The sequence below is a fragment of the Pristis pectinata genome, chromosome 20 (genome assembly GCF_009764475.1).
Source record: "Pristis pectinata isolate sPriPec2 chromosome 20, sPriPec2.1.pri, whole genome shotgun sequence".
Lineage (NCBI taxonomy): Eukaryota > Metazoa > Chordata > Chondrichthyes > Rhinopristiformes > Pristidae > Pristis > Pristis pectinata.
In genome coordinates, this window is record NC_067424.1 from 34,900,450 (window position 1) to 34,915,223 (window position 14,774).

The 14,774-nt window shown below is 45.5% G+C and overlaps 1 protein-coding gene across 3 annotated transcripts in view; it reads right to left on the reverse strand.

Moving 5' to 3' along the window:
- Positions 1–1,987: 1,987 nt before the first annotated feature.
- Positions 1,988–14,774, reverse strand: part of LOC127580979 (BTB/POZ domain-containing protein KCTD20-like) — a 60,620-nt gene continuing 47,833 nt past the window's right edge. For all 3 annotated transcript variants that reach the window (XM_052035011.1, XM_052035010.1, XM_052035012.1), the window contains 4 exons: positions 11,261–11,381; positions 10,298–10,495; positions 9,355–9,465; positions 1,988–4,229 (listed from right to left, as the gene is read on the reverse strand). In XM_052035011.1, the coding sequence (XP_051890971.1) occupies positions 3,967–4,229; positions 9,355–9,465; positions 10,298–10,495; positions 11,261–11,381 (693 nt within the window). In that variant the 3' untranslated portion in view covers positions 1,988–3,966. The remainder of the gene's footprint in view (positions 4,230–9,354; positions 9,466–10,297; positions 10,496–11,260; positions 11,382–14,774) is intronic.

Here is a 14,774-nt window from a genome sequence, read left to right on the forward strand (position 1 = left end):
GACTTCTCAACTAGCCATGGTGATTATATTCTACCAATTAATCAAAGGCTGACCTCGCTGTGAAGAGGGTAATGGCAGGTCCAGCGACCTATCCCTGCCTCTTTTCACTCTGAGATTCAGTATTTCTTTCACCAGGCTGCTCGGTCCACTTTCCTCCCAAGCTGATGATGGTATCTGCTGCAGGAATGCTCAAGTGTACCCATCCCAGTGGACTGAAGGGTAAAAGCATAGTTTGGCTCTGTCCTGGAACCCAGCAGCTGTAGGGTTAGGTGGCAGAACTGACTGGGTTCTCGCTGAAAACAGATGGAAGAACATTTAATATAAACTGTGGGTATGGATGGAGAGATGACTATTATTGACTTTATACACTTATTTTACTTAATATATTTAGAGAGGGATCTCTGCCATTTTAATAAGGGGACTCAAAATTGCGTAAGATGTATATAGAGTCCACAGTGTTCTCTCCATTCCCAAAGCAATTCTTCCCCACACTCTGTCTTCATAAATTCTTCTTGTGCAGTTCCTTGGGATCAAGGATGACTTCCACTCTGGTCTTGTGGGTTCTGAGGTACAGTATATGTTGGAGTCAGTGTGGGAACTGCAGACTTCCACACACAGGACAAGAGGTGGAGGATCAGGTAGGTGCAGAATTTGTGTAACGGTACACCTCTGGCCCACGGATTACCATAAAACATTTCATAGAAGTGAAAATCAGTTTCAGCTACTTAATGGAAATCAATATGAGTTCTGGAATGTGCAGTAAAGCTGGTTTTTGTTCTAAATATTGGTTCTTTTTAGAGAAATCAAACTTGGTTCTGTGGCTCTAGAGAAGTTGTCCAGTCGAACAATTTGAGGGAAGTACCACAGAGGAGCACAAAACATTGAAACCACTGTGAGTCACACTGCCTCAATAGGATGTTGGGTCTGAAAAGTGCTCAAGTAGGGAGATGTGAAACATAGGGACTGTTTCTTTTGAGCAAGGCAAGAGGTTCAGAACTTGAGTATTTTGTTGGGACATGAGTAAAATTTATCTTCCTCTATCTGGGATTTGAGGAGGTCACAATCAGGATACCGAAGGGAAAGGCTTTGACAAATTTTGTTACACTGTCGCAAACATTTCAAGCTTTAACAAAGACTTTTTTTGGTGTTTTGAAGCAAAGGAAGAAACGGGGCTCCAGGGAAAGGTTATATTATAGTGCGTACAATTGTAGGAAATAATTGTAGGAACAGACGGGAGTACAATGGCCAAACACTGGTGGCTCGCGTTGCTACGAGGTCCTACATCAGGTTGCCATGAACTAGTTTTTGGATACTAAGGGAATTGGGGGAAAACCAAGCAGAAGTTGCCATTGTTTTAAATCGCAGAGCATACTTGAGAGTTGAATATTTCTCATCACCTCCCATGCTGAAAGTGCTCACAGAAATCGGCTTGATGTTCACACCAATGATTTCTGTCCAAATGTGAATCTAGACTGCGCCAACAAACCTGTACAAAGCTGCAGTACACACATATTTATAGGAAGGTCGGTCCTGATGCAGGGTTTCGACCTAAAACATTGACCATTCCTTTCCCTCTACAGATGCTGCCTGACCTGCTGAGTTCCTCCAGCAGGTTGTTTTTAGCTGCAGTGCAGAAAACTGCCTTCAGCAAGTTCTACATTTCTGTAAGATTGTTTAACTCTGACTTTGGCTCAGTATCCTTTTTTTTAAGTTAAAAATGTCATTTAAAAGCAGAAGGAAAATGGCTAAGACATTAAACAAATATAGTGCTCACTGGACAAATAAAATAAACATTCCAGAAAATGACAGGTTCTAACGACAGAGGAAACCTGAGAAAGTAGTGGAAAACTTCAGGGAATTAAATCTGAGCCTGCATGTTAGTGATGAACTCAAGTTCCCTAGATTATTAAAGTCCCAGCAAATTGGAAGGTTTGAATATGCTGCAATTTATTATAAAGGCCCTTAAGATTTGTCAACCTTTATTTACTTAAGTTTTTATTGAGGTTTTAATGTACAAGTGAGGGAGAAGCTGTAGATAGTTAGATTTTCAAAAGGCATTTGATAAAGCATCACAGTAATACAAGGGTATAGAAAGCTGTGAGTAACATCAATGGGATTAGAAGGCATAATGGGAGGATTGAATGTGTCTTTCAGGGTTGGCAGGATTACAATGAATGAGCCTTCACTTACAACCTACAATGAGATGAAGTTGATGTTTGCTGGTGTTGCAAAACTGGGTGGGGAAGTGAGTTGAGGATGTCGATGGATATAAAGTTGACTGGACAACAGTGGCTCAAGGAGCTTGATAGGGGCAGTGCTTTTGCAGGAAGAACACAAGTGCTGGTTTATAAAATCCAGGAGGTTAACAGGTACACAGCAAGCAATTCCACAGGTAAATGGTATTGATTTTATTACCAGCACACTGGAGTACAAGAATAAATAATTCTTGCTGCAAATGTACAGGACTCTGAGACCATACCTGCAGTACTCTGCTATTCTGTTCTCCATACTGAAGGAAAGAGTTACTTGCCTGGGCTGAGGAAATGGGGTGATCTCATTGACAGGGTGGCCGGTTCAAGACTCTCCAGCCACAGAAACAGTGGGCATAGTCTCAGCATAAGGGGGTAGCCATTTAGCACCAAGGTGGGGAACTTGACAGTATCATCAAAAGGCAATTACCAATGTTCATTTTGGGCTTCTTCAGAACCACATTGTTTCAAACCCCATTAAATCCTTGGTTCAAAGAACTGAATCCCAAGGGTGTAAGGCAGTGATGATTAACGTTCAATGTCATTTGCAGCCCAGACAACACACAGGTATACGCTCAGGTACAGGGATGTGCCAATAAACAGTCCTGCCACACAAATGCCAGCCAATGCCTAACTAAATACTCTTGACATTGTGACTTTACCACCAGAAACTTATCCTGTGGTGATTGATCCACTATTGTTGCAAAGTTTTTCCACCATCTACATGGCAGGAGTGTGATTAAAATACTGTTTGGCTGGGTGAGTGGCGATTCAATGACACCTAAAGTGGGACACCATCTACTCCCTCCAGCACAGGCACGCTCTGGTATAGTGTACAAAATGCAATGCTGCTAATTATCTGACTAGTGTACCACTATGCCCAGGGAAGACAAAGGCAGCAGAAACACCACCACCTGCAGGTTCCCTTTGAAGTGTATCGCTGCTTCTTCATTGGAACCAGCTTTAAATCCAGGAGGTTGAGGGAAATGGGGATTAGCTGCTAAAGTAGATATAGTGCACAACTGGATTCTTATTGAAAGTTGGAGCATGTGCAAGGGGCTGTAAGGACAATACACATCACCCAGCATCAGAAAATGCATTGATGTGGTTACACAAGGTAACAACTATTGAGGCAAGTACTGTAGGTTTCCTCCGGAAGGTTCCGGTCTTCACTGTGTTCCAACCAGTCTGAAACAAACCTGGAGGCCGGCTTATGAATCAACAACTTCACATTTCCCCGATGCTCAGTACAATGTTACAGACAGAATGAACATGGGATGTAGTAGGAGAAGCCCAGAGGTACCGACCCTGCAGTGGTCAGAGTCTATTTGCTGTCACACTAGGGAGTGTCCATCCCTTCTAAAGCTACAACGGACAAAGTCCTACGTTATCTGAGCAGGAACTGGCGCATCCATTTTACATTGATTGCACTTGTCTCCTGAGTGAAGAAGCCAGTAGATTTTACTCCTATGAAAGTGCTGAAGTCTGCAGGTAAAACTGTGGCAAAGGGAAAGCGCTCAACAGTGCTTGATCCTGCTCACAGCGTCTGTTTCTGCACCTGATGCAGCAGGTCAGTCACATGCACGGAGGCCTGTCATTGCCGCGAGAACGTCTAGTCTACCACGTTAAATACTCCATGACACGGCAGGGGAGTTCTACAGCCCCACCTGCCTTTCGTGTCCGATTCGGGTGTGGTGTCTCCACCCTGGGTCCTCTGCTACTCCCGGGCACCGTGGCTCGTGACTCCCTCTTGGGGTGGGCCCAGGATGTCGAGCTCATCCACCTGTGGGTGATGCGGGATGTCGGCGGAGGCCAGGTTGGTGATGGACTTGCTCCTGACGCACTGGAAGTCCACGTGCCTGCTCTTCCCTTCTTCCTTCTCCCAGGACATGTGAATGAAGGGGCGCTGCACGTAGTTATAGATCACCTCGTAGCGGCCGCCGGGCCGCAGCTTCAGCTTCTCTTTACAGGTGGGGTAACCTGAACAACAGAGAACAAGCACATTAACCGGTTGGTCGTTGAGTCGTACAGTGCGGGAACAGGCCCTTTGGCCCAACTCATCCATGCCAACCAAAATGCCTGGCTGAGCTCGTCCCATTTGCTCAAGTTTGGTCCATATCCCTCTAAACCTTTCCTATCCATGTACCTGTCCAAATGTCTTTTAAACATGGTAATTGTACCCATCTCTACCGCTTCCTCTGGCAGCTTGTTCCGTATACCCACTGTCTGAAAAAGTTGCCCCTCAGGTCCCCTTTAAATCTTTCCCCTCTCACCTTAAATCTATGCCCTCTAGTTTTAGACTCCCCTACCCTGGGGAAAAGACTGTGACCATTTACCTCACCTACACCCCGCATGATTTTATACATCTCTGTAAAGTCACCCGTCAACATCCTACACTCCAGGGAAATAAAGCCCCTAATGTGTTAGTTGAACCTTTCCGTGCACAAATTCACTGTGGAGTTAGTCCACACAGCAATGTCATTATAGTCCTTCCACATACAGGGCTTCAGAATGTGCAAGTCTTTCTTGATGTGTAGGTAGCACATTGTCTGAGTCAGAGGCTCACAGGTTGATGTCCGTACAGACACTGAGGAACGATTGTGCTGATACAGGCAGCATGGTAGTGTAGCGGTTAGCGCAAAGCTATTACAGCGCCAGTGACCTGGGTTCAATTCCTGCCGCTGTCTGCAAGGAGTTTGTACGTTCTCCCTGTGTCTGCGTGGGTTTCCTCCCAGGTACAGATTAGTTGTGGGGATGCTATGTTGCCGCCGGAAGTGTGGCGATACTTGCGGGCTGCCCCCCAGCACGTTTTCAGTAGCGCAAAAAGATGTATTTCATTGTGTGTTTCGATGTACATGTGACTAATAAATAATATCTTAGTCAAAAGATATAAGATATTTAAACGTAGGTCCCATCTTTCCTTTGAAGAGGGGCAGGGGAATTATTCCCAGTGTCCCTGACTGGAATTGCAATGGGAGATTTTAATCTATATATTGATTGGACGAATCAAACCTGCAAGGGTATTGTAGAAGAATTTGTGGAGTGTGTCAGGGATTGCTTCTCAGAGCAATATATTACAGAACCTACCTGGAAACAGACTATTTTAGATTTGGTCATGAGTAATGAAGAAGGATTAATGTGAGATCTTGTGGTTGAAGTTCCCTGAGGAGGTAGTGATTACCATATGATAGAATTTCAGATGCAGTTTGAGGCTGAACACCACAGTGCCAAAACCATCATCATTAACTTAAGGAAGGGCAATTATAATGGTATGAAGGTGGACTTAGGAAAATAAGCCAAGACATATCAGTAGGTGAACAGTTATCCCAATTAGAAAGAGGGATTCCATGAGAAAGAGGCACAATTTGTGGCTTAACAAAGGAGGTAAGGGATAACGATAAATTGAAAAGTTGGCCACAGAAAGTGGCCAGGGCACAGGGAAGTTTTAGGATCCAGCAGTGAGACTAAAAAGCTCAGTGTCAGCAAATTGATTTTGAGAGAAAATTTGCGTGTAATACAGAAACAATCAGTGAGAGCTTCTATGGATAAATAACTAGGAAGGCGGCGGCTAAGTGAGGTGTGGGACCTCTAGGGCATGAGGCTGGTGACTTAATTAACAGGAAACAAAGAAATGGCAGATATGTTAAATCAGTTTTTTGCATCAGGCTTCATTGTGGACAGCACTGCAAATAACCCCAAGATGGGCTAATTTCAAATGACAGGGAGGAACTTGTAAAAATCCCAAGAACAAGGGATAAAATATTAGAGGAACCCAAAAGCAGACAAATCACCAGGACCCAATAGCCTGCACCCAGGAGGTGGCTACAGAGACAGTGGACTAGGTTAGTTGGAAGTTCAGAACTTGCTAAATTCAGGGAGGGTACCAGAAGATTGAAAAACAGTCAATGTGACTCCTTTATTCAAAAAAGGGAGGAAGACAGAAGGCAGGGAACTCTTGGCCAGTTAGTTTAACAAGATGATCAAGGAGGAAATAGCTAATGATTTAGGAAAGCTGAATATAATCAAACCTAGTCAATGTGGTTTTATGAAAGGTAGATCATGTTTGACAAATTTGCTTGAATTCTTTGAGGATGTGACAGGGAGAGTTTCGAGGGGAGTCTGTAGATGGGGCGTGTTTAGATTTCCGAAATCATTTGACAAGGTGCCAGATGAGGCTGGTGCATAAGTTAAGAGCCCAAGTTACTGAAGAGTGAAAACTAGCTGTTACATAGAAAACAGTTGGAATAAATAGGTCCTTTTCAGGTTGGAGAGATCACCTGGGGTCAGTTCTTGGCCCTCGATTGTTTACTATTTACGTTAATGACCTGGAGGAGGGAACAAAATGCAAGGTTTCCAAGTCTGCCGACGAGATGAAAAGAGGTGGAAGTACACGTGATGAGGACATTGTGGTTCTGCAATAGGATAGACATAGATTGAGTAACTGGGCAAAAACCAGGCAAACGGAGTTTAATGGGGGAAATGTAAGAGGATTAATTGCATGTTAGTAATAGGATTCAAAATGCGAATTATCTAAATGGAGAGAGACTGCAGGTGAGTGAAGTTCAGAGGGATCTAGGGGTTCTAGTGCATGAATTACAAACAGTACCAGGAAGGTCCAACAAGTAGGTAAGACAACAAATGGCATGTTAGCCTTTATTATTAAAGGAGTTGGAGTTTAAGAATAGGGAAGTTTTGTCACCATTGTACAGGGTGTTGGTGAGGTCACACCTAACACTGTGCACAGTTTTGGTCCTCATGCCTAAAAGAGGAAATAGTAGCATTGGGGACAGTCCGAAGGGGATTCACCAGGCTAATTCCTGGGATGCACAAGGAATCCTGCAGATGCTGGAACCCGGAGCGATCCACAAAAGGTGCTGGAGGACCTCAGGTCAGGCAGCATCCGTGCACCTGCTGAGTTCCTCCAGCACTTTTTGTGTATAATTCCTGGGATGAGAGGCGGAACAGTCTGTGTCTGTAATCATTGAAGTTCAAAAGAATGAGGGGTGACCTTATTCAAACATGCAAGACCCTAAGGAGCTTGTCAGAGTAGATGCTGGGATGTTTCCACTAGTGGGAGAGTCATGAACAAGGGGACACTGTTACAAAATAAAGGGAGGGTGTTTAAAAACTAGGTGCGTAGAAATTTCTTCTCTGAGGGGAGTGAATCTCTGGAGTTCTCTGACTCTGAGGAGGGTGCAGGTCAGATCATTAGATATATTTACAGTGGAGACAGATAAATACTTGAAAGATCGAGGAATTGAGGGTGACGGGGAACTGGTACAGAAAAGGGGTTGAGGCCAGCATAGATCAGCCGTGATCATATCGAATGGTGGGCAGGTTTGAGGGGCCGAGTGGCCTCCTCCTGTGTTCTTGACAGCTTCACCCCTTCAGGCAACATCACCGAAACATTATCTGGTCATTATCACATTACTGCTGGCCTACACCTTAAAGCAAACTTCAATGGTTACAACACACACAGGGATGTTCCAAGGTTATGAGAGGGTCAAATACAAGTGCTAATCTTCCTTCAATGTGTGCTGCCTAGATACTGCAGCTCAGGTTGTTATGAAGACTACTTTGCATTTAATGGAGTCTGAAAGATTGAAGGGTGATCCAATGTGTTTGTAAAATGTTGAGAGAAGTTAACAGGATAGAGGGAGAATCTAGTGCCTCTAGTGGGGGGCAATGAAAACCATGGGAATATAATGTTAAAATTGAGGATTAAATGCTTCTCCCTGCAGAGAGCAGTGGAAATTTGAGAGCTGGGGCTTCCAGGATGGAGGTCAGTTGATTTTTGAGGGGTGACGGTTTTGAGGAAGAAGATGAAAAGGCAGTGAAGTGGGTATGAGTTAATTAACTGAACAGGACAGGCAGGAGGGAGCAAGTGGCTTGTTATTATGCCTCATCAACACACTCAAAGAATTAATTGTCCTTCAGCTCCAGTGCACACCCATGGACGCAGGTCCAAGGGGTAGAATGGGCTCCCTATTTGGATTGCGGGGCTCCAGCCCTTAAAGAGAACCCATTTATTTATTTTCCCTCTATTCCGATTCATGTGGCTGACTGTGTCACCTAACTCAGTGGCATTAAACTTGGATGTTCATCCGAACCTGTCAGTATGCACAAAAAGCAGAGGCCTCTGACCATATCACTGGAGTGCAGGAAAATGGGATTGATGGGTGAGGCTGCATTTGGAATGCTATGTTCGGTTTTGGTCACACTGCTATGGGAAAGATGCCATTAAGCTAGAAAGAGAGCAGAAGAGATCTATGAGGATGTTGCCGGGACTTGAGGGACCGAGTTATGGAGAGAGGTTGAGACATTTTTCATTGGATCGTAGGAGAATGAGGGGTGATCTTATAAAGGTATATAAGGTCATGACGGGCATAGATAGGATGAATGAGCACAGTCTGTTTCCCAGGGTTGGGGAATCATGAACTAAAGGCCATAGGTTTAAGGGGAGAGGTTTAATAGGAACCTGAGGGGCAACCTTATCACCCAGACGAAGTGGTCGAGGCAGGTACATTAACAACATTTAAAAGACAGTTGGTCAGGTACACGGATAGGAAAAGTTTAGAGGGATACGGGCCAAATGGGACTAGTTTAGATGGGAATCTTGGTCAGTATGGACCAGTTGGGCTGAAGGGCATTTCCGTGCTGTGTGACTCTATAACTACGTCTCTACCCTTTGTCCCCATCTTGTCTCCTTCCTCCCAACCCATTTAATAATTACTTACCTCCCAGTCCATCCACACAGCTTTCACCATTAATTGCCGAACTTCATCAAATGTCTGTGACTTCCCCACACAGATAACATGGTTAGACACTCATTTCTCCCCCATGGCTGTGGTCCCCTTTAATGAGCTGTCAGAAACACCAGCAACTACACTGACAACTCTGATCAGCTGAGTCACTCCATCCCCAGTACTGATGACAAGAACCTCCCCACAACTGACAGATCCTGGTTTCTTAAAGAACAATGACATTTGTAGATTTCCAGTCCAAAGGCCCAACTCCAGAACCCAAATCGAAAATTCTGACTAATCAAAGAGTGACTGCAAGCACAGAAACCAGAAGCCAGCTGTTCCTGGCACCTCCAGCTCACCTTCAATTCCAATGCGGATGTTCTTCAACCCCCGTTCTTTCAACACCATTTTTGCAACCTCACGGTTTTCGATATACTTGAAGAACTTGTAGAGTTTGGTGCTATAAATAACTGAAACACAGAAGACATCAGAAATCCTGTACCTCTGCTATGTAGGAGAATCACTGTCAGACCTTTGGCAGGGTGATGTGGACAGTGCTGGATGATTTCTTTACTTCCTCCCTCCCAACAGAAAGAATGACAGACACTCTGGCAGAAAAGGACAAACTAACTGATCCTAGGCCAAAGAGTAAAAAAAAAGGCTGCGTTTGACGATCCTGGATGAGAGGGTTGCAAAATTAGCCGAGGTTTACACATGGGTGTTCAGAAGACACAGGTAACCTTACAGAAACAATTCTCAGGGGGCTTGACAAGGTCGATACTGAGGATGTTTCCTGCTCGTGGGTGAATCTAGAACTAAGGGGCAAGTTTCAGAATAAGGGGTCTCCTGCTTAAGAGCAGAGATGAGGAAGGACTTTCCTCGGGGAGTTATGTATATTTAGAATGTTCTACCCCAAAGAGCTCTGGCAGCAGAGTCACTGAATATATACAGTACAAGGTCAAGATAGATTTTTAGTCAATAGGGGAGTCGAATATTATTGAGATCAGGGCAGGAAAGAGGATGAGAGACAAGATCAGATCAGATAGCAGGTTCAAGGGACCATACAGCTTTACTCTTATTTATTATCTGTTTCTCTTGATATGCTACTAGAGAGAGATTAAAGTGGTAGGAAGAAAAGCAGAGATAAGCTGAGCAGCATTACGTGTTTCTGTGACTTACATTTGACAGTAATCTGTCCAATGGTTTTCAGGAAGTTAAAATCATCATATCAGGCTCACAGACTGCAAATCTCACAGTGATAGCACTCAGTTTAAGGACTGCCTGGTCACATTCAGGTCTTACTTTGAGAATATTCCTCTCCCATCTGAGGTGGGTGCTGTTCGTCCCAGTCCACCGTGTCCTCACGTGTCAGTACCACGATGTGACACTCCCGCTCCCCCTTCCGGGCACTGGACATCATCAGGGGCAACACCAACTCCTCCAAGTTCCTCTCAAACTGCTTCCGTGCCCCGTCATTTGACAGTTCATGTAACAGGGCACCTGCGAGAGGAGATTGCAAGAGAAAGCCGAGAGTGGGCAGAAGTCTTAGGGTCTGACAATTCAAACTAAACAAAGTGAACAACCGGGGCCAGTAAATCCCAAGACTTCACCAGCACCTCCCAGCTCCATGACCTTTACCACCAGACAGTTGCCAGGAACAATTCTTCCTCATCCTTCTGCCCACAAGGCAAGGCCACACTGATTTGGAAACATACCATTGTTTCCCCAGTGTTGCTAGTTTAAATACTGAAGCCCTCTACCCAACAGCACTGCAGACCATCCTCACCACATGGACTGCAGCATTTAAAGAGGATGTCCCCCCCTCCCCCTCCACCCCCCCCCCCCCCCCCCTACTTTTTCCACAGGGAGCCAGGGATGGGTTTGTAGCTTCATCAGAAAAGCCAAATCTCAAGAGCAAATTAAACAAAAATATGGTTGCTCTACAGATTGCACCAGTGACTTATAGCTGAGAGTTTTCTGTTGAGTAACAATATGTTATACCCCTAGGTCTGGGTAACAAAATGCTGCATCAACTTCCAAACGAGCTTACGGTACTTCGTCAGCTCCCTGTTCAAATGAAGTAGTAATAAATGTAGGATGAGAAGTGCCTTGGGCAGTCCTTTAACAGCAGTTACATCTCTCTCACAGTTCAGCGACTGTGTTTGTTTACTCGAGGCGGGTTACCTCAAATGTAACAGAGTCACATCTCTCCCATTGCAAAACCTCAGAAAAAGGATGTTACCCAGCCTTAGAACATGCACTTACTGAGGTCCCGACAGCGGATCGTATTGTGATTGAAGTTGATGCACAGATAGTCACATGCATCCCTGAGTTCTTGGATTGCAATTCCATCCGGACACTGAATGATTCCAGTGGTGTAATAATCCTGGAATGGTAAGAATACAGTTAACATGTCACTAATGGTAACTAATTCACCAGATACTAAACAGTCTGGTTTCCCAAAAGCCAATCTTGTGTTCCAGTAGGGTGTAAACAACAGGGAACAACATGGGCAAAGAAACCTTCTTCTGATCACCACACGCTGTCCTTCCTCTGATGGTGAATCAGTGCTCTTCAATATTGAGCAACACTCGGAAGAAGCACTGGGAGTAGCAAGGGTACAGAATGTGATGGGTGGTGGACTTCCATGTGCATCACCAAACAAGGCCTGCCTCGTGATATTCTACAACGGTGCTTAAGGAACTCACACAGATGTATCAGCTCAAAACTAGGCATCCATGACGCTCTCACCATTGGGAGCAGCAGAACTGTACACCACCAAGTAGCCGAAAGCATCAAGTATAAAAGTCAGGAAGTCATGTTGCAGCTGTATAAAACTTTGGTTAGGCCACATTTGGAGTACTGCGTGCAGTTCTGGTCACTGCATTACAGGTAGGATGTGGAGGCTTTGGAGAGGGTGCAGAAGAGGTTCACCAGGATGCTGCCTGCATTAGAGAGTGTTAGCTATAAGGAGAGGTTGAAACAAACTTGGAGTGATTTCTCTGGAGCGTCAGAGGCTGAGGGGCGACCTGACGGAATTATGAGAGGCATAGCCAGAGTCTTTTTCCCAGTGTGGAAATGTCAAATACTGGAGGGCAGAGGTTTAAGGTGAGAGGGTGAAAGTTTAAAGGAGATTTATGTGGCAAGATATTTTTTTTTAAACACACACACACACACACACACACACACACACACACACACACACACACACACACACACACACAGAGTGGTGGGTGCCTGGAACAGGCTGCCAGGGGAAGTGCTGGAAGCAAATACAATAGTGATGTTTAAGAGGCAATATGAACAGGCAGGGAGTGGAGGGATATGGACCACGTGCAGGCAGATGTGCAGTTCTAATTGGGATCACAGTCGGCACAGACACTGTGGGCCGACGGACCTGTTCCTGTGTCACACTGTCCTATGTCCTTATATCCTTCCTTCCACCATCACAATCAAACCTGGTTCATGAGGCGTGCAGCAGGGCATGCTGGGAACAGCACTCAGCGTACCTGGCGAGGTGCCTACCTGGCAAAGGTACAGCACAGCAAAACAAGCACAGATAACGAGAGCGAGGTGATCCCACAACCAAAGGGTCTGCGATGGCGATGGACAATTGAACAGCTAATGGGAAGAGCAGCCTACAAGTACGTCCCAATCCACAGCAACAGTGGGGCTGTGAGCGAGTGCTGAGGACAAGGCTGAAGTATTCACAAGCATCTTCAGATAGAAGTGCCGAGCAGATGATCCCCCTCAGCTTCTTGAAACCCCACCATCATAGAAACCAGTCCTTAGCCAGTTCGAGTCGCCTCAACAAACAGCTGAGAACACTGGGTAATAGTAGAGGCTACAGGACCAGAAAACATCCTGGCTGTCATACTGTAAACGTGCACACCAGTGATAGCCAAGCTGGTCCGGTACAGTTATAAAACAGGTATCTGTGGGCATCAGTGTGGCTACTTGCCCAGGTACATCCTGCTCAAAAAAAGAACAAATCCAATCCAGTTCATTACCGCCCCATCATCAGCAAATTATAATCAGTTTATAAAACTATGAGAAGCATAGATAGGGTCAGAATCTTTTTCCCAGGGTAAAAATGTCAAGTACTAGAGGACATGCATTTAAGGTGAGAGGGGGAAAGTTTTTGTTTTTTCCCCCACCCAGTGAGTGGTGGATGCCTAGAACAGGCTGCCAGGGGTGGTGGTGGAAGCAGATACGATAGTGGCGCTTAAGAGACTGTTAGATGGACACATGAACATGCAGGGAATGGAGGGATATGAATCAGGTACAGGCAGAAGGGATTTAGTTTAATTCGGCATCATATTCTGTGCAGACGTCCTAGGCCAAAGGGCCTGTTCCTGTGCAGCACTGTTTTATGTCCAATGTTCAAAGGATGGAATGCGTTGTCAACAGTGTTACCAACAAGCACTTACTGCTTTTCAAAAACAATGATTGGAGCCAGACCTCACACAGAGGAAAGTGGTTGTGGTTACCCTAAGAACTGCAAGCAGCCCAAGCCTGCCCTGCCATTCGAGAGGATTGTGGCTGATCCAAAATTCCTTGTTCACTTCCCTGTCCTTTCCCCATAACCCTCAATTCCCTCACTGATTAGAAATCTGTCTGTCTTAGCCTAAGGGATGCATCGGGACTCTGTTCCTATGGCTCCCAGTGGCACGGAGTTCCAAAGACACTCAATCTTCAGAGGTTCCTCTTCATCACGTACAGCCCCAGGACCTCAGTGTGGAAGTTCCTCAGGGCAGTGTCCTTTGCCCACCCTCTTCAGCTGCTACATCAACCACCTTCATTCCATCGCCAGGTCAGCAGTGGGATGTTGGCAGATCGCCCTGTGTTCCATTTCATTCACACCATTTCAGAAAATGAAACAGTCCATACATGCACACAGCAAAACCTGGACAAGATGTGGCCATGGCTGATTGGTGCCTGGTTATATACACGCCGCTCAAGTGCCGGACAAAGACCATCTTCAACAAAAGAGAGTCCAATCCCCGAGCCTCAGCATTCAAATGGCATTGTCATTGCCGAGTCCCCCACCATCAACATCTTGGGAATTTGACCAGAAACACAACTGGACCAGCCAGAAAAATACTGTGGTTACAATAGCAAGTTGGGGCTGGGCATCCTGCAACGTGTCTCATCTCCTGACACCCCAAAGCCTTTCCATCCTTTGAGGCACAGTATGGGATGTGATCGAATACTCCCCACTGGTCTGTATGAAAGCAGCTCGAACCATACTCGAGGAACATGACACCATCCAGATCAAAGCAGCCCACTTCATTGGCACTCCCCCATTTACCACCCTTGCACCAGGGCTGCAGTGTGTACCACCTACAAAATGCATTGCACCTACTTGCATAGACTACTCCAACAACACCTCCCAAACCACAGAGGTATGGGAACACCACCATTTGAAGGGTCCCCTCCAAACTGCCCGCCATCCTAACTTGGAAACGTATTGCCCCTTCTTCATCGTTATTGGGTCCAAGTCCTGAAACTTCCAAGAGCACTGCTAGTGTACCCTCAACAGAATGACTACAGTGGTTTAAGGAGGTGGCTCTCCACCAGCTTCTCAAAATCAGTTAGGAACGAGTAATGAATGCTAGCCTTGCCCGCATCCCAAAGTGAATAAAAACAGGGTGTAGACTCATTATCTTGGTCGGGTTTATTTCCATTCAAGAGTTGCAGATACTTTCACACAGGGATTATGACCACTGTGAATGTGAACTCACTCATCCTACCCATACCCCAGATCAGTAACTCCAAG